General features: G+C 43.1%; 2 protein-coding genes across 2 annotated transcripts in view; one reads left to right on the top strand and one right to left on the bottom strand.

Moving 5' to 3' along the window:
• cntnap2a (contactin associated protein 2a) overlaps nucleotides 1-19,378 on the top strand; it is a 326,430-nt gene extending 307,052 nt beyond the window's left edge. The window contains exons 24-27 of the mRNA XM_061094189.1: nucleotides 3,678-3,771; nucleotides 13,611-13,895; nucleotides 16,032-16,103; nucleotides 16,952-19,378. Of these exons, the coding sequence (XP_060950172.1) occupies nucleotides 3,678-3,771; nucleotides 13,611-13,895; nucleotides 16,032-16,103; nucleotides 16,952-17,151 (651 nt within the window). The 3' untranslated portion in view covers nucleotides 17,152-19,378. The remainder of the gene's footprint in view (nucleotides 1-3,677; nucleotides 3,772-13,610; nucleotides 13,896-16,031; nucleotides 16,104-16,951) is intronic.
• Nucleotides 19,379-21,026: 1,648 nt separating this feature from the next.
• On the bottom strand, nucleotides 21,027-22,538 carry LOC133026664 (lipocalin-like). Its single transcript, XM_061093582.1, has 6 exons — nucleotides 22,347-22,538; nucleotides 21,994-22,133; nucleotides 21,805-21,884; nucleotides 21,611-21,727; nucleotides 21,415-21,515; nucleotides 21,027-21,329 (listed from the first exon to the last, which is right to left on the bottom strand). Exons 1-6 carry the CDS (start codon nucleotides 22,521-22,523, stop codon nucleotides 21,324-21,326), a joined length of 621 nt encoding a protein of 206 aa, XP_060949565.1. The 5' UTR covers nucleotides 22,524-22,538; the 3' UTR covers nucleotides 21,027-21,323.
• Between the last annotated feature and the right edge of the window lie 1,090 nt (nucleotides 22,539-23,628).

The following is a 23,628-nucleotide window of genomic DNA, read 5'->3' as shown; positions in this document are numbered from 1 at the left end:
ACCTTATATTTCCCATCTGAGTTGGTGGAGATCAAAAACAAAGCTTGAAGGACAGTAAACATTGAACTTAAATTCATCTGGTGGACACATCACTCCAAGTTTGTCTTTACCTGCTGATGAATAAATCCAATAGGTCTATCACTGATGCTTGAGATTCACCGTGACAGCATTTACAGAGTCAGAGAAGATGTGCAGAACTTTAATCTGGATCAGTGCATTGAGAACGAAATCCTGAGATGCCATTTTGTTCATAGCCTGCCATCTGCATTTGAAATTGAACTTGTCCGTTATTACACTTTTTGCTGACCTGCTCATTACGGGCTTGTTGCAGCTGCTTTCGTCCACAAGCGAGAGGCAGAGATACAGTACGAGTCAGAAGCAATAAAAGTCTGTCGTGCTGGTGGGCCCGCCAGTGGATCAAATTCAATTTCCAGTGAGGAGGAGAGAGTCAAGTGTTTACCTGAGGCTGCAGTGGTCTCGCCTCTCCGCTATCAGGCTGCAAATCTTAAAGGCAATTTAGACAAGCGACTATTTAGTTTAAAGACAGGCCAGAGAACCAGTGGGGAGAAAAGCAGGCGTGAGGGTAATTGGAATCTGAGAGAGAAGGGGGAGCAGGAGGGAGGTGGAGAACAAATACAACGACTGAATGAAGGGCTGAGAGATGAAAAAGTAGATCCACACGATATGAAAAGAGAGGTTTACTTGGATGCATTAAACGCCTTTATAATCCCCAAGCTGACTTAGACGAGTGGATTTTGCATGAGCACACAAACACCTGCAGTAAGTGCACGTTCAGTCAAACCGGGGCAGTGCAGGCAGCAAGTGTTTGGTTTTAAAAGCCGTCTGTGAGATCTCGTCAGGTGAGCTCACTATCAAAGACGCATGAAGGAGAAATCCGTTCCCATCTCTCGAGCTCTGACTCTTTCTCTCAACCTGCTCTCACACTGTGAGGGTTCAGAGATGAAAGTGAGGAGTTGCTTCAGGCTTCGACACGACTCTCCTCTCCTCCTGTCTTTCCTTTCTTTACTCTTTACTCTTCACTCCTCTCCCTCTCTCTGGTCTCCTGTCCACCTCTCATCTCCTCTCCTCTCGTCGCCTCCTTGCTCTCTTTCGTCTCCTCTCCTCCTCCTCTTGCTCTCACTCTTCTCTACTTGCCTATCTTTTCTTCTTATTCCTCTCCTCTTCCTCTCCTCCACATCTCCTCTCATTCTGTCTTCTCTCCTTTCCCCTCCTCTCCTCTTCCTCTCATCTCCTGTCCTCTCATCTCCTGTCCTTTCAACCTCTCCTCTCTCACTCTTCCTCTTCAACCTTCTCTTCCTCTTCCCTCTTCCTCTCTGACTCCTCTCCTTCCTTCTTCCCTTCCTCTCCTCCTATCTCATCTCATCTTCCTCCTCTCTCCTACTCATCTCTCCTCCTCTCCTCCTCTCCTCCTCTCCTCCTCCTCCTCTGGTTGGTGTTAGTGGTATAAATGGCTGGCTGATGGAATGTTGAACTCTTCATTCAAGTGATCACAGGAAATTAAGCATTCATTTGTTTTTTGCTCCTCCTCCTCCTCCAGATTTCATTAACAAAAGTCTCCACTGAAGTAAAAAACTTCTTTGTGTACTGTAAATGAGTTTGAATATATACAGCACATTGGCTAAATTAGATTCCTTCTGAGCACATAGTTAGGGAAATAGATTTTACCCATTGTTAATTTTCCCTTTGTCTAACCCTGATTACTTTGCTTTCCTCAGCTTTATGTAACCTGAGAGGGGAGCAACAGAGCTTCCAGGAGAAACTCATCTAGTCTAAATGGTTCAGTGTAAAGGGACAGAATGCCAGTAATTGTAATTTGTAATTGACAAAGTTTGGTAAAAATGAGGTTTCTTCCCCGGGTGTCTTCCTCTGTGGACCTTTTTGCGAGGTTCCGGAACTCCGACTGCCCTCCGCGGCGGTGAAGCCAATTTGTTTTCTCAGATAAAAGTAAATAAGCTGAGCAGAATTTAATTGTGCTCCATTATCCTGCCCGGCAGTCACTGTGGAAAACAAAACCAGCACAATGCACCGCTGAGACCAAGCTTTTGGAAAGAATGTAATTGGGATTCACCGTGTGTGTGTGTGTGTGTGTGTGCAGGGAGAGAGAGAGGGAGGAAATAGTCTGGAGGGGCATGGGGGGTAGAGAGAACTGTACTGATTCAACCCTGCAAACAAGAACAATACACACACACACACACACACATAAATCCTAGCCCTTTAGCGACAGTCCAGCGCAGCCTCCAGCTAACAGGCCGCAGCAGCTATTCAGCACATCAATGGACCAAATTTCCAGTAAAACAGACAGTAACAAAAGTCATTGTTTTCAATCAGCCGCTTGCTCTCTCTCTCTCTCGCTGCATGGCTACAGGGAAGTCGGCTTGCAGTCTACAGAGTGGGTGCAGGCTGAGATGCATCTCTCCCGTGTGCACAAGGAAGACCTTTTTATTTCTGGAACACACGGAAACCAATTTGTGGAGGGTCGAAATGATTCTTGTCAATAGCGGCGGCTGCTGCCTTCAAGCTAATTAGAAACTTCAGTGCAACAGCAATAACAAGTCAATTATGTTGCAGGGATATTAAAGCCATGTATTCTCCCCCCCCCCCCCCCCCCCCCCCCACTACCAGCCTCTCTCCTCTCACAAATCCACCGACACTCTACTTTGTAAACACGCAGCTTGTTCTCACGCCGTCTTTTAATGCTTTGAAGCTATCGCAGACTTCAAAAAGTGCATACTCTTTAATTAATGTGCGTGTGATCATTTAGCTCAGGTCCCAGTAAAGAGCCATTTGTGTACAGGATCCTTACTGAAGATCACTTCTCAGTTTGCAATCAGCTCCGATGAGCTCGACTCCAAACACGAAAAAGGCGAAAAACTAAATTAAAAGCAAAGCAAACAAGAGATATTTCCTTTCATCCTTTGGTCTGTTATGACTCCTGAGCAGCCATGATAGCGTGAGGAGAGCTTCTGCAACTGGATTTTCTGGTCGGTGTTTGTAACAGGGATATCATTTGGAAAATACAATTCAATGTGGGGATTTTCATGCATTTTCTCCAAGTTTATGGAGAAAAATCCGAGACAAACGATAACATTTGAATGATAAACGCTGGTGGAGTTGCTCACAAAACTCAGAACTGTCTATCTAATGTCTGTAGATTTTTATTTTTTACCGCATATATTTTTTATTTATTTATCAATACAATCAATATAAATTTTTTCTATAAAATCTTGAAACACATTTATTTTATGCCAAATCTGATCAGTCAAATTTGTCCTGTCTGAAACCTGTTGTAAAATAACGAACCTTCATTAGTTAATATTCAGTTAATATTCATTGAACTGCCTTTGACTTGATTCATTGGAGTAATATCAGAGTTTATTAACCTGGTGGTTATTTGCAGCTTTCCACCACCAGAGGGAGCCATTGAGCTTGTGATGATGCTCTGCAGCAACTTTCCAGCCTCTGACCTGAGGCTGGAAAGTTGTGCTGCAGGTCATCGTCTGGTTCTTTTCTAAAATGCTGCAGATTCTGATTTAATTTCTCTCTCTCTCTCTCTCTCTCTCTCTCTCTCTCTCTCTCTCTCTCTCTCTCTCTCTCTCTCTCTCTCTCTCTCTCTCTCTCTCTCTCTCTCTCTCTCTCTCTCTCTCACACGGTTCCAGTTGGATCATTACCCTCCAGTCAGCTACAGACTCCCAGACGCCTCAGACACACAATTCAACCTGGTCAAGACGCTGTTCTTGGGCAAAGTCTATGGTAAGTGTGTCAGTGAGTAATAATCTTTTCTGCTCACAACTTTGAAGAATTAATACTCACACACTGCACAAAACGTCACTGTGTAAACATGTCATAGTCATAATTATTTCCCTGCCAAATATCCTGTTTGTAAATTAACACTGAACCCAGCCTATCCTGTTTTTAAGACTAACATCATCTTTTTATCTGTGAGTTACAAAGGAGAGTCCAATAGATCATATTGCCGTCCCCACACAAAACTACACACCTTTCTGGAAAGTTACCATCTCCATACAGTTTGTATTTTATTGGTCTGGTTTGACCTGACATCCCCCAACTGGAGCTCAGAATTCATCTGAGAAAACTAGACAAAAATAGTCACAATTTAAAGGCAACCCAATGTGACCCTGTTGTAGTTTTCAACGGTTGTTGTTTTGACTTGTATATTGAGTTTGTCTGAGCATCTACCATCTATTCTAACCCTTTAGATAAGACATTTCCTTTACAATTAGTCCTTACAATACAAATATATACTTAATTTATATTTTATTGATCACTGTGTACAAGGAACTTTAGGCAGAAATAGTTAAATTCCATCAAGTGCAGAATAAATTAATACAAATTCATATACAGACACATTGCTCCTGTTACTAAAATGACAGGACGCTGCAATAACACACTGAGCCCACTGGAGGGCGCCCGAGGACTACAGAATGTTATTGGTGCAGAAACAACCCCAGCTGCTTCCTCCTCTACCTGCAGTGTTCGAATGTCCATGCACATCTATGGCCGATAAATTTATGATATCTGGCAAATACCATGTTCCGGTGGAATCTTTCTCTTTGAAATCCCCTTCATAATTGTTTGCACCGTGTTTGACCATCTTTCATTAAAGGTGGATTTTCCTTTTGGTTTGACTGTGATGGATATGCAGCCATTATTATGACACATTATGACTCATAGCACAAATGGGCCCTGCAGCAGTGTTTTTTTCTACTGAGATTGTCGTTCTTAACAAATCCCGACATCATTTACTCCACGACCTTCGAAATCAATGACCCTAATTACCCTGATTATCAATAGCCACTCACCTTAACCCAGCTTTCCCTCCCCTAAGTGGTATCTGTGGTTTGTGCCTCAATTGTGGTTGGTTTTATGAGCTTCTTTAACTACTCATAATGCACTTCTGGTAGAGGAGTGATTCTCATTATTCGCAGCTTGCTCTACTCTCTTCTATCCTATTCTTCCTTCTCTCTCGTTTCCCCTTCTCTCCTCTCGTCCCTTTTTGCCTTCTACTTCAAATGCTGAGGAAGTCAGGGAGGTTGAAGTAATGGCCGACTTCACTCGCCAGCCAGCGCTATCGACTACTACACACACGCAACGAGACCCCCTGAGAATACAGCCCGGTGCACGAATACACACACACACACAAAATACGTGGGCATGGACGTGCACAAAACGCAGCCATCCATCTTTGGAAGTAGCACAGTGCAGATGCTCCAAGGACGCACAGGACAAAGTCACATATGCCGAACCAGCACAGGAAAATATTGAAAGAAGTGATGTGAAAGAGACAGAACGGGGGGAATAGAAGGATGAAAGACATACTGTGATCAGAGAATAAAGGAAAGTGAGAACAAACGCAGGCTTGAGAACTTGCACATCTCATCAGATCTGCTCCACTTCTGTGTCGGGACTGCAGAGACAAGAGACGCTGTCAGACGGTGGAGATATCAGATTCTCTATTTCCAGGACACAGAGACAGACTCTGTGTTTGCTACAGAACACACACACACACGCACACGCACACACACACACACACGCACACACACACACACACACACACACACACACACACTGCTCACAGCGACATCTCCTCTGTCTATTGTTAGCAATGGAATCTGAATGGCCGTCCCTGTTGCCCAACCTGCCCAGTCTGAGGGTTATGGGTAGTTGGCTTACAAGCATCAGAGATGGATTACAAATGCTTGTGAAAACCACCACAGACGTAAAAAAAACAAGATAGAAGACAACTAAAAGTAGACGGAGAGGTGGTACAGTGGACGTAGCACTGTCTTCTTATGGCAAAACAGTTCAAATCCCAGCACAGAAAGCTGAAATGTATGTGTCTGAAAGCTGTAACATTATGTTTCAGGCACTAAAATGTTCCCTAGGAGATCAATTAAAAACAGCAGGGTCTTATGGTTTTCTTCGCTCCGGTCCAGCGCCCGCTGCTTATCAAGTTTGGTTGTCCCAGTTCAAGTCCCAGTTCAGCCGGGGTATCTCTGTGGAGAGTCTCCAGGTTCTCCCCGTGTCTGCGTGGGTTTTCTCCAGGTACTCCAGCTTCCTCCCACAGTCTAAAGACATGCACATGATGGTTAGGTTCATTAGAGACTCTAAATTGTGTACATGAGTGTGAATGGTCTCTGGCTGTTGGGCCGGTGTTATGATGGCGACCTGTCCAGGGTTTACCCCACCTCAGGCCTAATGTCGGCTGGGACTGTCTCCAGCTCCCTCTCACGACCCTCAAAGGAAGAGCAGTATAGATAATGATGGACTTATGGAAAACTACCACAAAGACACACAAATTTAGATGCAAATAATATGTCAAGACACACAAGATGCAATTTCCATTTGTGTGTGTCTTGCTCCTGTGTAGCAGGAGTGGGACACCAGTAACATGTCTATGTCATCTGTGCATGTCTATACAAATAGCAACTTTATAAGTATAATTTCATGATAGAATATGTAAAGTCAAGTTTGTTCACCATTTCAAATAATATTGAATAAATAGTATAACAATTAATAATTTAGAGTTTATTGTTGTCAGGAACCTCTACATTAAGATGCGGGAGAGCTCCATGAATTAGACCTGCATTAAAACATCTTAAATAATAGATAAAGATCAATACAGAGGAGTTAATTTATTAATTCATTGCCAGTTGTTTTCTAGAGACACAAATGACAGTTGTTGTTGGAAACTGAGTCATCGTCTGGTTTGTGGCTGTGTCGTTGTTTTACTGCTCATTTTACTAAATGTTGTATGTGTTTTATTTTAGTGTTTATGTGCTTTACTTGATACGGATGTTTTTCTCTATATTGCTTTACTCATCAGTTGTACTTTAGTGCCTTTGTCCATGTTTTCATATATCATACAGCTATTTAATTGATTTATTTATATATGCTTAGCGTCATTGTGTGTACTGTGTTTTTTTATACATGTCTCTATATGATATTTGTGTGTTGTTGTTTTTTACCATCCATCCACCAGATACTGCATGAGTAAATCTGGCACAATTACATGTTGGACTCAAGCACGCACGTTAATTAATGTGTGTTGTCCCTTTTAAATACATGAACATAAGTATACACATAAAACATAAACATAGCGTTTAATCACTGCATAAAATTCAATTGCAGTCAACCGCAAACCTGGAATCAGCTCCGTGTTGTTCTGCTTTTTTAGTCACAAAATCAAACTTTTTATTTTTCTTTAATTGAGAGTTCAGTTGTTTGTGTAGCAAATGTTAATTTTTCAGCATGTTTGTTGTAGCTGTCAGTGTGAATCTCTCAGATTCACAGTCATGATAATCACAGTGTTTGCTGCCAGGGGTAATTGTCCTAAAGTGGTATTGATCATGGAGCACAGGGACGATTCAGCACATGCTATATACGACTGAACCTGCTGTAGCCTGACATTAGTCTGTGTGTGTGCGTCAGTGTGTGTGCGTGTGTGTGTGTGTTAATGTTTGTGCGTGCCTGGACTTTATGTGACTGTCTAACTAAGGGAATAGCTTGAGAGCCACAGGCAGAGGGAGAGTAATAGAAACGGTGACACTGAAAGTTGCTATCAGAGACAGATGATTGTAGCCCTGAGGGCTGGTTGTGAGGGACATGTACCTCAGTGCTGCACTAAAAGTTTGATTTATATCTTGAATTTCTTTTTATTCCCTGAGCCTCTCTCATTCTTGGAAGTCTGTCCACGCTCATTCAAACATGTCGTTCCCTATGGGTGCTGCCAATTATTTCACACACGCTTAAAGGCTTCAAGGTGAATGGGCTTCTTCTCTGTGGAAGTTAAAGGAAAGACGTCTGAATGCAAATAACAGCCATTAACGTTTTTATTTACATTCAGACGTCACTCTGACCTTCAAATGTAGCAGATAAGTGTCGTCATCAAGGAGCAGCATGGACCCAACTGCTTAAGGCCTTGTGGCTGAGGAGGTAGAGAACCAGAGGGTTGGTGGTTCAATCTCCTCCAGTGCACATGCCAAAGGGTGCTTGAGCATGAATCTCTGCTTGAATGGGTGATGAGACTTATGCTGGCAACATTCCAGAGTTCTGGAAAATGTCCGGAGAATTGGGTCCTTCAAAAACACATCAGGAGATTGTCAGGTTCAGGCAATGGGTCGATTGTGCAGGAGGCAAGCACGTTTTTGTTCATATTACCGAAACTCTGGTTTGAGGTTTCAGTTGATGACCAAAAGCTCTCAAAAGTCTTTGTCTCTAATTTGAGTTTCTAATTTTCAGTTTTGCGTCCATCCTGTTATGTCATCAGCAGTTTAACCAGGGGTCCGGGAGGAAGAGGGACTCAGACATTTGCATTTTATGACTATTAAGAAGTTATGAGCCGACATTTCACCCTTCTACATCAGCTCTAGTTGATCTGGACTGATTTGATGTTTGCTTTGGTGGCAAATGGCACAACAGCTGCACTTCTCATGACGTCTTCCGGGTTGTTCTGCTCTTCAGGATCCAGCTCCAGAGTCAGAGCCCATTGATTCTCTATAAGAACCAAATGAAGCACAAATCATATATATTTCACAGTGCTGCTGACTTTTGTCCAGAGCAAGTCATGATGAACTTTAATCAATCTCCTCCCCTTTACAGGCAGCCGTTGGTTCGATACCTGTTTTTTCTGTAGTGTCGACCAGACGTTCTGATTCTGATCAGAGCATTGATCAACCCTGACTTTATATGAGCCTGATAACACAGAGCCTGTTCGTTCTTATCTGTCTCCGGGCAAATATGTAATCTCTGCGTGCCCTTTGATCGTTGGAGGTGACTTTACATGTGGTCACTGTTTTGTTTATACAAGGGATGACATCATCGCTGTCCTCCCCGTCTGTTCGCCACCAGCTGTACTTGTCAGACTGGCGAGTCCTGCTCCACGCCGGCGTGGAATCCGGCATCCTGGTTTTCTCCAGCTACTGCTGTGGGGGTGGATCTGCACTGCAGAGAGAGAGAGAGAGGAGGAGAGGGGGGTAGAGAGAGAGAGAGAGAGAGGGAGAGATGCTTGCAAATGTGGTCCTCTACTAAGAGACTCACGTAGCTGAGAGGGAGAACAAGGGAGAGAAGACGAAGCTTCAAAACTGTCGTTAACTCCACATATAGGTAACTACAGTGTGTGTGTGTGTGTGTGTGTCTTATTTAGCATATGTTAGTGATTATGCATGTGTCTGTCTTTCTAATAATAAGAAATTGAGTGTTATCATCTGCCGGTTTTATTCTTAAATTCAAATTAAGTCACAATTTTAATGAAAATATTACACCCCTGAATTATATCGCAGGTGACTTGCACAGAATCCTGGTGCATCTCAGAGTCTTCCTTCTAGAGAGCGTGCTAACCTATATGATTGGTTGTCTCGCTGATGCATCTCTGTTGTGTCTGGAGGAAGCCGGAGGTGGCAGTGATAAAAACACATGTGGGCGTGCATGTGTAGTGCCCATCATGGGAGGGTGTAGCAACCACAGGTGTATGGTCTGAAACTAACAAACATACATCTGCTGCAGCTTCTGGTTTATCTGTCACATCTCACCACCTCCACCAGTTTCTCCATCCCATACCTCTTCTCCTCACAGGTCTCAGTTCACTGGAGCTCGTAGTTTGGTCCAATTCACATTGTTTCAATGACACGGCAACAGTTAATTTATGACCAAATTCTGTATCAGAAGGGAATGACTATTGTTCAGGGATAAATCATTATGGTGATGTCCTTTTTACACATAAATATACACAATATACAATAAGGATAAAGGAAAATATCTTTCTTACAATATATGTGTTCCTTATTTATTTGTACTGTTTTCTTGCTTTTTTATATTTCTATCTGGCTTCCCCTCTCCCTAATTTATTCTGCCCCTGTCTACAGCGCATCAGCCATGACCAACGTGTGTTTGTGTGGTTGTGTGTTTGTGTGGTTGTGTGTTTGTTTGCTATAGTGACCACGTTACTTATTTATTTCTGTTGCACAGGGTGTGGTAGGTGGCGTCACATTAATATTCTTTTGATGTGTCTCAAATGCATCATACTTTCATGAACACCCCCCCGACACACACACACATCAGCTTCCATTTGTTGCCATGGCAACTGCGTGTGATCTCCTCTACCCAGCCCTTCCATTTGAGCACCCTTCATGTCACCCAATTCTTTTCCCACTCTCTCTCTTTTTTTCCACCCAGATGCACACACACTAGAGACCCTCTCGTCTTTCTCCTTGTCCTCTAGTGTCTCTAACCTTCCTCCTCCACCACCAGCCCTTTTTGGAGGTCACGCCCTTCTTCTCTATTCTCTTCATCCTACCTTGTTTTTTGAGAGAAACATTAGGTGGTTTTTACGCTTCGTATCATTCTCCGCCATCTCGCTCCTTTTCCAAAATACACCTCTCTCCATTCTCCTCAGACCACCCCTCTCGTCCCAGTTTGGTTTGCTACGTCACCTTTTGAATTATTCATGTGATGTCGTTGGTCACCCTGGTGACACGCCATCAGGAGGTGCAATGCTCTTATCAACATGCTGACCTTGTCGTGTCAGTCTATGTGTGTGTGTGTGTTGGGGGGGGGGGGGTTGTGAAGGGTCACATGGTGCACCCTGCAACACCATTGTTAAACCTACTTGTAATCATGTGCAATGGTACATTTCATTATTGGAAGTCTTAAGACCAGACACATTTGTTCCTGCTCTGTTCTAAACATGATTAGTGAGTGGGACAGCTGTTGGTTTGTGTGTGTTTGTCAGTGTTATATGGATTAGTCTGGACGACCCAATAAAAAGTCCCCAGAGCAAAGAAAAGAGAGGAATACAAGCCTGAAGGCCAATTTCTACTAATGCGTTGAATCAACATTCATTAGCTCATATTCCAACATTGTCTGTTGTGTTTCAGTTGGCATTATTTGAATTATACAAACACACACACACACACACACCTGTATGGAAAAAAAAACACTGTCAACTAGTATTTTTGAAGGTGTAATGACACAGACACACAAGTATAAATGCACACAGCAACATAGGCTTTGTGTTGATCTTACCCACATGAACTATATGTATGTGCAATATATAAGTGCAATTAGTAGGAGGTGATGTAACTTGTTAATGTGCTGAGGATGACCTCACTCCGCATAAAAACACCCGGGCAGTAAACATTTTTCTGGGCTCCTGTTTGTGTTGCGCTTGTATTTATATTATTTAAAGCTTATACAATTTCATAGAGCTGAATCAACATTCACAAATCAACAAAGCTACAGGATTATTAGATCAGGTTTCATTTTGTCTCTATTGTGCAGCACCAGGGCAGCAGTTAAAATGCAAACCAATAAAGCAGCATTCCACCTGCTGAGTGGTATTTACTGCTTTAGATCGCGGAGAACCAATGTATTTAGAGCACTGACATTTTAATCCTCATCAAGGAAACATCACTTTTTCTGCCTAATCCTGCAGGATTGCATTCGTCACACAGCTCTGTCTTGAAAAGGTGTCGGGTCATGAATCACAAATTGTCCGGTAATACAAGGCTTAGAAGACATTTAGTGTCGATGTGGGAGAATCCTTTCACCTTGATCCTTGCATTCGTAATTTCTCATTCATAATTTTCTTCTGAGCATTTTATGAAAATGGTTAAGACAATTTTCAGGTCAGGGATTCCAAGTCAAGTCAGGTCTTTTATCAGCGTTTGTCAAAAAAGTTGCATGTCCTCAAATGTGCGACTAGACTCAAGTCCTGGGACTCGAGTCCTGCAACTCTGCCTTAAATACAGATCTGCACATGTGTACAATTTTGCATACAACATACTAACTGATCTCAGAACAGTGGAAGTTTGACAAGCACACATGTGTCAAGACCATGCTTATTCACAATACAGGTATTAACATTATAGACTGTGTATAAAGATAGATGAAGAAAGTGAAAGTGAAGCCAAAGCATCTCAAATGCCCCATGGTGTCTGGCTTTAGTATTGGTCGTAAATCCTGCCACCTACATGTTATCATATGGGACTTATCTTTATGTACATCTATGGTCAACGTGCAAAGCAATGCAGCTCCCCCTTCGGTTTGAAGGGCTTTTTCGACGATCACGCCAATGAAAATGAGTGGATAGACTCAAGAGCTACCTTCTGGAGACGATAGCCTACTGCGGGCACAAGAGGGCAGTCCTTAGAATGCTCTTCAGAGATGTAAGGAAAGATCCACATCAGTATTGATCTAATTGTCTTTTTTAAGCTTTAGCTTGTCTGACGGCACATCGCTGATCGAATGAACACTCCCTTGGGAAATCACAGGCTCCAGATTAATAATCCAAGACAAGGGAAGATTGTCTGAGCTAAACTAAACACTGGTAGTGTCGGCATTGTATGCAAAGCAGCCTGTTATAATCGTAACAGAGAGCCTATTGGTATTCAAACACAGGCCTCTGCAGTGAGTAGGTTCAGAGAGTGCCTGTATTCATATCCTGTATTCATGCTGTTATCAGTATTCTGCTCACCGTGCAGAATAATGCTCCGAGCCGCTTCTCTCCTTCATGTCTGTCTGCCTCTCTCCACCTTTTGTGCACGCCCCCATGCATATGCAGGGTCATGCCCACTTGCATATGCAAACCATTCTCAAAAGGTGTGAAGGGACTGAAAGCAGGTACATTTGTCTGCTTCATCTGAGGGGTGATGCTGAGCCACATTTCAGTTATATATGTAACGCATATAAATATACAGTGTACGTGTCTGTAGGAGGTCTGGTCAGATGTTGAATACACAGAAGACGAGCATTGAGCTTTATTCCGGGCAGCACAGTCAATAGTGCACAAACCCACGTATACAGGCTTGTATTTGACCCATCAAAATGGAATAAAGGAAGAGAATTGAATTATGAGCCATTTCCAGATACTCAGATCCCCATCGTCTAACATAACACAATTCATTAAACACACACACACACAGAGAGAGAGAACAGTCGTCCCTTGTTAACATTTTGCTGCAGATTTATCCAAACCGTTGCTCTTGGGTGTGGCACCGTCGTCCAGCCACAGCAGCAGAGCAGCCATGCATGTTAAAATTCAATCCAGGCTCAGTCAGCACACACAGCCAGTTCATGTGAAGGAGCAGGACATTTCATTTCAAAGTGTCAGAGACTGTTTGTGCTGTTTTGAAATCAGACCGGGTTTGTGCCTGTGACCTCATTTTACTCAACATTTAGGTTGGAGGGATTTTGTTGTTTGCTGCCTGTTGTCTCTCCTCTCTCTCCTCTTCTCTGCAGGCACCTTGTGTGTGTACATGTGTATTTAAGCCAGGGAGAATCGTCTTTTGACTGCAGCAAAAACCCTCCTCCTCATTTGTGCAGATTCATGTTCTTACTGGGCGTTCTAGACCTGCAGGATATAGGTTTTGTGTGCATCAGCAAAATGTTTGCCTATAGCAGTACTTTGAGTTAAGCGTAGGAGTGTGTTTTGATCCCCACCATCCCTCAGCATCAGCAAATTTTGTAGTCTTGCTTCTTCTTAAGTTCTATCACATCAAACTGGTTTGACATTCTTATCAAACAAGATGAGATCAATGACTTAAGCTTCTTTCCATTGCTGTGTCCCCGTGCAGAAACTGGACACGTAGACCCGGTCCTCATCGAGCGTTACAACACGCCGGGCTTTGTCGGGTGCTTGTCGCGGGTGCAGTTCAACGGCATCGCTCCCCTCAAGTCTGCGCTGAGAGAAGCCACACAGGCCAAGGCCACGCTGACAGACGGTCAGTCGGACAGACAACCCGCCGCCGCATTGCCGGTGTCTTACCAGGGCAAACTGGTGGAATCCAACTGTGGGGCATCACCTCTCACCATCCCGCCAATGTCTGCTGCAACAGATCCCTGGCATCTGGACAACACAGGTGAGAAGAACCAGCCATATCGAACCACGCACACACTCACTTCCCCAAATGTGCCCGATTATTCTCATAATGATCTGTCTTATTTCTTTAGAATTTCACAAAAATAAAAGAAAACGCCCTCTCTTGGCAATGTTCAAGCACATGGAAAAACAATTCCCTCACCCATACTACATCATTCTTCATGGTAATAGGTCCAGTAGTCTTTGCGTAATCCTGCTGACTAACAGACATGGAGGAGAACAGAACCTCCTTGGCGAAGGGGATGATGTTGCAAAGTCAAATTCATAACCACTAATGAGAAAGTGTCACGCTACACTGCCATGAAATCTCTTTAAAAGGACTCTCATTGTATCCTCATCACTTCCTCAACCAGGAGGTCAACTTGTGAGGTTTCAAAAGATTGAATTGCATTTTCTTAGCAAGTTTACCCAAGTTAAAAAAAAATATTTATTTTGGTGTAAAAGAGGTATAACACACACGTCATAATTCATGATTGTACTAAGAAATAACAAGTTATGTGGTAATCAGTCAGAAAATATTTATAATTCTCCTACCGTTGCTATGCTTAGTTGACGTATGCAAATTTGATGTGTTGTTAATCAGCTCAAATTGGCTCATGTAATTCCAGATGTGCACTGTTATACACATGCAACACAACAAACAGATCCCTTACACAGCCACACACTCAGCCTCTACACACACAGACAGACATCAGTAGTCGTGGCTAAAGTTTCCTTCCACAGCAGTGTTTAGTTTTCCACTGCGTCGTTATTCCGGACGTAGCAGTTTTTCCTCAGGCTCGGTGCCAACTGCACCTCTGGGAACGCGGAGCTCACTGAGATCAGTCCAGCCCATCGATCCGGAATCCAGGTCCAAACCGTAGACTGCACATAAAAACTCCCCCGTCAGCGCTCCACCGTCCCTCCGCAGAAAGGATCAATATTTGTTCTGCTATACCTTTTTCCATACGTATCATCTATAATCATCAGCGTCAGATTTCTCTTTTTTCTCAGATTTCTCTTCCTTTCACTGTATTGGTCCTCTCATCTCAACTCTGTGCCCTCGAGTCTCATCTTTACACATGATGAACTCTTGATGTTAAGGCCGAGCACATCCAGGCAGAGGACAGACTCTGATGCGTCTGAACTTCTGTTCACAATTACTTTCTATTTTCACCCACAGTTCCCTCCCCAGCCTCGTCCTCTCATCTGGTTAGTTCTCTGGAGAGCTATGCAGTCAGCAGCAGAAATAGCTGACGGCTCCTTCAACTTCTGTGTGGATGTGTGCACATATGCAGGTTGTTTGGATTATGCCCCTTGAAGTGTTTGTGTCTATTCCTCCGTCGGCACAACAGACGAGCCCGACATCACAACAGCATCTTTCTCCTCAGTTTGGTCTCCTTCGTAGTTTCACCTCAGTGTTTGCTAGGCTCAGACTGATGCAGCGTCTACATTGTTTAAATAGCAAATGGGTTGGTGCACATCTGAGCACCCATGGGCGTGTTGGTCTTTAAATTTGGGGCGGTCAGGTGTTCAGTTGATGCATTGCTATCTTGAGGCAGCAGAAAGCAATTGAGCAACAAAAGCTTGGTCTGAAGTCTGGTGCAGTACTCTTCTGTTATTTTAGGGGCCTTTATTATGATTCTCATGTGTTTCTATACAGGCTGTTAGTGGACCCGTTTCTGCACTTTCACTTAAGACATGAGCGGATCTGTTTCCTCTGGACGGAAGAGTTCTCTCATACTTACCAGGCAAATCCACCTTCATTTTTGCAATGTCAATCCAACCAGGTGTAAGCACACCTGGATTTTAAAGGGAATGGGAGTTGGCTCTCTGGTTGGTTTATTGCATCTTATGCCCAAAACCCATCAATTAATAATCAAGAGACATTAAATCCTTTGTGACACTATTATTCACGTTTTTGAACGTGTGAACAATGACCAAGTGTTTGCAGAACAGCATTATGACATGTCTGTATTTTCTTGAATACTCTTGTCTGGTTTTTCATTGTGTGCAAACTGCTCTAGTGCAGCTATTCTGGCAAAATCAAGTTAAATCATTGACGTTCTTATAATCTGCTTTAATGTATAATATGTACTTATAATTTGACTCTCTTTCTTCCTTCTCTCTGTTTCAGATGCAGAGCTCCCCTTTAATGAGGAGAGAGTGATTCCTGATGGAGTCAACAGGGACTCGGCCATTATTGGAGGTAAACCGTGTCGTCATATTCAGCTTTGCATTTCAGCTGTCTCTAGAGGCAACTTTGTCTAAGATGCTCTCGCTGCTTTCAGACATGAACTGATCTCCACACATTCTCCTGAAATTATAAGGAGAGCTGCGCAAATGTCCGAGACTGTTGCCAATGTGAGAATACAGCAGGAGAATATTTGAAGAATTTAGCGACGTCAATGACGTTTTTAACACATGACAGATGCAAAAGTGGGGAAAATAGGCAATTATCTCAGGATGAAAAGGAGGTGAATTACACGTGGAAGACTCAGACGAACATCTAAATCGGAATGCTCTGGGGGGGTTTCTGTTGTCGTGAATGTGTCTTACCCGAGAATCTCCTGCTTTGTTCTTCATATGTGAAAGGCAAAGTCTAGGGAGAGTCCGGCCTCCATTGACTACAGATTTTCCATGTGTTCATGTCTGAAAACCGCTATAGTGAGTGAACATGTAACGACAGATCAACAATTCAATACCAAACAGTGTTGTATTTCCATCAGTGAGCCGTACTGTCAGATCACGTGCAGTTACATTACATTACAATACATGTCATTTAGCTGACGCTTTTGTCCAAAGCGACTTACATTTTTAGTATACTCAACATTTATGAGGGGCCATTTAGGGGTTCAGTATCTAGCCAAGGACATTCCGGTATGCAGATGAGAAAGAGTGGGGATTGAACCGGCAACCTTCTTGTTGGAGAACGCCCACTCTACCCCCTAGCCCACAGTTACAAGTTAACGTCCCCTCATTTCCATCACATCTAATTACCAAAGGAGAAAATACCAGCTCTTCTAATTTATCCCTCGATGTCCTTCTCCTGCACAGGCATCATCGCGGTGGTGATCTTCACCATCTTGTGCACCCTGGTGTTCCTGATCCGCTACATGTTCCGTCACAAAGGCACCTACCACACCAACGAGGCCAAGGGCAGCGGCGAGTCCGCGGCAGAGTCGGCGGACACGGCCATCATCAGCACCGACAACCCAGAAACCATCGAAGAATCAAAAAAGGAGTGGTTCATCTAACAGCCAGTGGGCGGAGGACTCGGTGAGAGGAAGGGATTCGTTATGACTAACGGTCACCACAGAAAGTGGAGGAGGTATCATTCAGCGACCAATCACGGGGCAGATGGAGGAACGGCTGCTTGAGCAGGACAATAACCTCCCAGAGCGGGCGGGGATGTGGGGAAGACGTGTACAGGAATCTTTTTCGTTGGTTTTGTTTGTTTGTTTTAGTTTTTTTTTATATATCCAGAGTATTAGAGAGAGAGAGAGGACCAGTTATTTAGCGGGGCACAGCTATAAGAGACTGTACTTGTATATACTAACCAGCTCGTCCTTCTTTGTATCGTGCTTGGGAGTTTTCAGGAGTCCTTTGAATACTGTATATGACAAATAATTATACTTACCGGGTCATGTGATAGCACAGATTTATCGGCAGTCTCTGTTGCGTTTTGATTTTATTTTTTAAGAAAAGTCTTATATTATAAAAGATCAAATCAACATGCCAAACCCTTTTTTTTTGCTTATTTCGTCCACCCTCATGTATGCCACTAATACTGCAGTGATATCAAGCTGAATATGGATGCCAAAATTCACTTTGTAAATAATAGTTTGTGTTATTTTCTTTTTCTTTTATTCAGATTTATTCAGAGTCCGATACATAAACACTAATGAGAAATGTAAGATCTATATTGCGATTATATCATGAGTCTGTTTGTTATATATGTGTGAAGTACAGAGTTTTATGTTAAAAGTTTATGACATTCGATTGTAACAGGACATTCCTTTCTGAGGAGAGGCAGAGAGGGGTTTCTCAGTGCATGATGGGAAATCATGGCACTCGCGGTTGGTTTAGCTCAGCGCGGCAGCTTTCTTTTCATTCGGATATCGGCGAAACCCTGAGCCTTTACCCGTTCACAGTGGAGACGGTCGTTTAGTTTCTTTGCCAAACACTTGAGTCTTACATTTTTTTGCATTCAATGTTTTCTGTGTATGTTTAGACCTTAGAGTGACGCCGTGGGGTGTGCGGTCCGTGCAAGCACCTGTGGGTAAATGTTTGGTCAGATCCAACAACTCCTACTGATGTTTAATGAGCTGTATTGATGCACTGATCACCAGCCATTAAAGGAGACATAATTTGCTTGTGTTCAGGTTCATAGTTTTAATCTGCTCAAATGTGTATTATGCAAATGTGAAATGTGAAGCATCGGCCGGACTGCTGACGAGGCGTTTCAGGAGCTTCAGTGTTTTCTGTGGCGGAGAAGAAACTCCCCTTACCGCTGTCTTTGGGCTTTTTAACCTTACGTAACACCCTAAAAGAAAGAGAAAAATGTTAAAGCATAGTATGTCTCCTTTAAGTGGTGTAAGCAGCATAGAACAAAGATCGTAGATGGCAAATATTCATTCAAGATCTGGGACAAGGTTAAGATGATGGTCCATTGTGCCCTCACGGACTCGAGCCATGTCGCCTTGCCCCGGTCGTACTGCGAGGAGCCTGAACAAGAACTCGACTGTTGGTTTCATTTGCCTGATTTGGAATGGTGCCGTGTTTTGAAAAACCCGCAATATCTTCTTTTTTTAAGCATAGCTGTGCAGCAACATTAAAGAAGAGCCGCTAACTACACACCAGACAGGAAATATACCTTCTGTAACACACATTTAACACGCATGCAGGTTTTATGGAGCATGAGTCAAGGTCGTTCACTCGAGGAGGCTCCTGCTTTGTGAGCGATGATGAATTGACCTTCACTCTGTGCCACTGTTGTCCGACATGCATTCAGAAATGTCATGTTTTCGAACCAAGTTGTTTTTCCAGTTACCTGTTTATCTTACTGCAGCATTGGCAGTGTGTTATAGTGTGTCATAAGCAGCTGCCAACTATTTTCATTGGGATTTTGTTTTCTTATATCCATGTGGTCAAATCGGAGGAATCGGCACCTCCCCACAGGAAGGATTTTTGTGTGTCGTCATCTCTGAGCGCCAACTGTGCATCAGCGAACCCAGCCCACCTTCGATTGCAGCCTCAAAGAAGACTTTATCCGAAACACATTCACTCATGAAGGCAAACGAGTGAATTTTACTTTACTTATTTTCTTTTTTACACTGGTTATGTTACTCAGACTTTACAACAATGCCCTTGATGTGTGGTAACAGCGATTATGATGGACTCTCGGCTCCAGCAGACGAAACCATGACCCATATGTTTTGCTTTCCGTTCTGTTGAGTTCAATAAAGAGTGTTTGATCTTTAATATCAGTCTTTGGTGTCACATGTCTCACAAGTGGAGAAGCATTTTCACTTGTTGTCACTTATACCCTGTGAACGTGCCGATAATGTTTTCTTTTGCCTCCGACTTATAAGCTCCTGCCTCGTGTCGTCACTCCTCTTTTGTGACTTTGCCCCATTTTCCCCCTAATTAAGTGAAAATAACATGAAAGAAGAAAAAAAGTTGAGAAGTGCAGTAAATAATTTATTTGAAGAAGGAGTCTAAAACAAACCCAGAAGATTAAAATAGGAGTTAAAGAGGGAGAAGTGACAGTGAGACACGGAGTCAGAGGGAATGAATCATAACTCCACACACAGTTTTTCTAACTAGGTTACTTAGATGTTTATAACAGCTCTTGTCCCATTTTTCAGAAACTGAGAGACGGTAAATATTTCTTCTTTTTTTCCCCCCACTCTGTCAATGAGCAGCAGTTTTTTTCTGAACAAATTGTATTAAACCATTTTTAGCTTTTCAATTTGAACATGTGATTTTCTCTTAAAACAGGCCATGAATTCCCGTGTGGTCACTGTAGCTTCATGAGAGGCTAATTTGTTCCATGAGAGATACCGTTTTTTGTCTTTTCCGTCTTTCTTTTTATTCTATTTAACCATTTAAGATTTTTATTTGAACACTTATACAGGTCATAACGCCCCCATGTGGTTCGAAAGTGTAGCTCCATACAGAGATAGAGTATTTTCAATCTTTCGTTAATTCTTTCTTTCTCATCTATCCATCGCATCTATCCATCGCATCTATCTGTCTACAAATGAACACATGGTTTGTCGAAATCGTGTCATAGGCTGCCTCCCTGTGGTCAGAAAGTGTAGCCTCATACAGACGTCAAGTAAAAAAAAATCTATTTAACTCCATTCAACAAAACCATTTTCATCCCTGTCGGGATGATCAGGACAATCCTGTGCAGCATCTCACCACTCAAATCAACACATGCACTTCGAGAGCCCCAATAACGTTTGATACAAAAACGCTCGTGATTCCCTGTGCTTGTTGACTTGTTGACAAATGTGTAAATTCAGTTAAACTGTAAGTCCTTCACCTGCTACTCATTGATCAACAGCATACGTATGTTTTGCTCTCACCCTCGCATTTGTCTGGGGTATTTCTCCCGGCTCAGTAAGAATGAAACTGCGGTCAAGCCAGCAGACACTCGCGTCTCTGTGGTCAAATCAGTCAACACAGAAATTCTACTGCGCAGATATACTGACATTTATGGTAAACGCATCCAAAGCGTTTTTTCAAAATAAACTGTTGACATGGAGCATAGACTAAATGCATAATTGAAAATGATTGAATTGGATTATACTCACAAGAAGTATACATCGTCTCACGTGTCATTTTTATGAATAGCATTTTCACTTTTAATTTAGAGATTTTACAAAATAAAAGTCACACATTTTTAGCTTCAAGTAGCTAATTTCTGTATATTTCAAAGTACTAAAAAAACACTTTGCTTTCTCACCATCTACATTCCTCATGGGGCATATGTTATGCGCGTTTATAAACCACTAGGGGGCAGTATAATGTTTCACACCATTGATGTGACTCCCAAACAACAGCTTTGAATTTCTAAAGTGTTTAGCCAACCAAAAAAATATAAACACTCTGAAACAATAAATATAGTTTCATCATTTTTATTGTACAACAAAAGACCAACAGAGACGTGCATGTGTGTATTTCTTCCCTATGTCTCACTAATCTGGCCTTTAGAATAATTATTGGTCTTTCATACGCAGCAGGAGCTGGAATAAAATGCTGCAATGTCCCAGTCTCAGGTGGATCTTTGTGGTGCTGCAGACATCACAGTGAGAGGGTGGAGAGTAAATCTCTTGTGGGATGAAAACCTGGGACTTGTTAGAGCTGGAGATGAAGGGAGGAAGACAGCCGGGGACTCGTCAGGCCGGGTGACATTCGATTACATCTGAAGACAGGAAGAGGCCTGTGAGTAAAAGTCTGAACCAGCCACAATGCATTCATTCAAAAGTGTCTGTATAAAAATAACATACCACTTTAGGTAAGAAAATTATGTTTTCAGGCAGGATGCCGGTCTCATTGGAGAACTTTGAGAATTTCTCCTGCATGACAGCGCTGGTCTCGTTGGTACGACCTGCAAACATACAACCAATCGCGTCAGTCTTGGCTAAATCCTGAATTCAACATACTATGCTTTCCCAGAATGCCACTGGGCTACAAATGACTTACTGAGGAGGTTGTTGAGGACATGAGTCGAGTTGTCTGGGGTCGTCTTGATGGTGTGGACCAGAGCGTACTCTTCATACTGGACCTCAACAATGCGCATGTCGTTGTCATTGTTCCAAACTGATAAAGCAGGAATACACATGTTAGGCTTGTGTGTGTGCATGTGTGTGCGTGGGTGTGAAGGTGTGTGTACTCACTGTCGCTGTGGTAGGTGAAGCGTCCAGGAGTGTCTGTTTTCATCGCGTGAAAAGTCGAATTCGAACAGGTGCCATTAGGACTAAAAACAAAGCAGATTAGTTAATTTATTCTGTTTGGATTTCCACAAGAGAATTCTCAGGATGATTTAACATTATTGGTGTTAATCCATAAACATATTAACCACTTACCCATGGTGGAAGTAAGTGAGATCCAGGTGTCCGTCATGACCTGTTTTGTATATGTTTGTGGTCAGCTTGGTTTCTTCCTTGCTGTCCACAAACCACTTAGCGTTGGAGGCATAGCCGACAACGTACCACTCTCCTGCCATCTAAAAGAAAGAAGTCAAACAAAAAAAATCAATCAAAGCATTGAGCTTGAGGGAATGAACCCTGCACATTATACAACCATCATACACATAATGCATTCTTAATGGAAGATCCTAATAACCTGTCTTTTGGGACAGCAACATTAATAGAGTAATATGTGACAAAAAAAGACAAAATCTCTATGTTATTAAAATATTTCTCTCTCCGTCACTCACCTTCTCCATGTCAAAGTCTTTAACAGGCATGACGTCGGCGTGTACAGCCAGGACACACATCAAGGTCCCCAGCTTCATCAGCAGCGAGTTCATCATGTTGCTGTCGTTTAGGTTGCCGGTGGTTTGGATGGGCAAGCGGAGGCTTCTTATATCCTGCAGACTCCTGCTCCCCCTCATCTGTCTCCTCCTCCCACTGCATTAACCTTGTGCATATCAAAAACTCTCTGACCCTCCTCCACTGACCGACAGAGCACTGCAGTTGCACAACGGACACACGTGATGATGATTCTGTGTAGTGTTGAACTTTATCAGGGGTTTTTTTATTCATCTTTTTGGATCTTTTGTTGAACTCTTTGTGTTTATGAACTTTTGCCTGGTTGTTTTCCTTGTGTTGCACCTGCATTGACACAAAACCAGAGCCTGAGTCAGGGGTCGTCTGCTCTCATGCTGGCTGTTTGAGGTCTCCCGTTGCCTGCCTGCCCTCGTGTCTCTTCCCACGCATCCACTCTGCTCTCCGGCCCTTTGAAAAAATGCCCAAGGTCCCCTGCTCCTCCCGTGCCCACTGGCTCTGCTCTCATTTTGACTTTTCGATATCATGTTCCGATTTTGTAATGTTTTCCCTTGTGACTCACACTCAAATCAAGTATGATTACATTTGTCCTGCTCGTGCTCAAACTGTGCGCTTGCATAGGATTTCCTTCACTTCTTGATCATTTCCTCACGCTCTGTTTGAATGCCCTCAAACAACAGGTGTAGTGTTGATGAATGACATTGTCATTTGTCTTAGTTTTCCATTAAAATCAGCTTAACCAGCCTTTGGTCCTGCTTTGCTAAATGTAACAGTACAAACCGACCAACCATGGACCCAGCAGGTGCCTTATTTGGACAAGAACTTCCTGACTTACTCCACAGGGGCTGTTTATGTGAAGGCAAATGTCAGAGTGAGAGGCTCTGGGGTTTCTGCAGATACACTGACATAACAGGACCAGTAGACCTCATGGTCCATTTTTTTTTGTTCCAGTCGGACCCTGACCCGGAGCCCCTCTGCTCTGTCCTGCTCCGACCCTCTGGCTCTGTCCCCGGTCTGATCCTCCGGCTTTGTCCCGGTCTGACCCTCTGGCTCTCCACCCAATGTCCCCAGCTCGGCTCCAGCTGTTCGGTCTCTCCTATTTCCTTTCTCTCGCCCACTGTTACCCTACGCCCCTGGACCCCCGTGCTTCTGGCTTGGTCAGTTAACCTTCTTTTAGGGGATAGATGAGGAATGAGGGGAACGAGGAATAGC

The sequence above is a fragment of the Limanda limanda genome, chromosome 20 (genome assembly GCF_963576545.1).
Source record: "Limanda limanda chromosome 20, fLimLim1.1, whole genome shotgun sequence".
Taxonomy (NCBI): domain Eukaryota; kingdom Metazoa; phylum Chordata; class Actinopteri; order Pleuronectiformes; family Pleuronectidae; genus Limanda; species Limanda limanda.
Note: the sequence above shows the minus strand (reverse complement) of the source record. Positions and strands in the feature narration are given on the sequence as shown.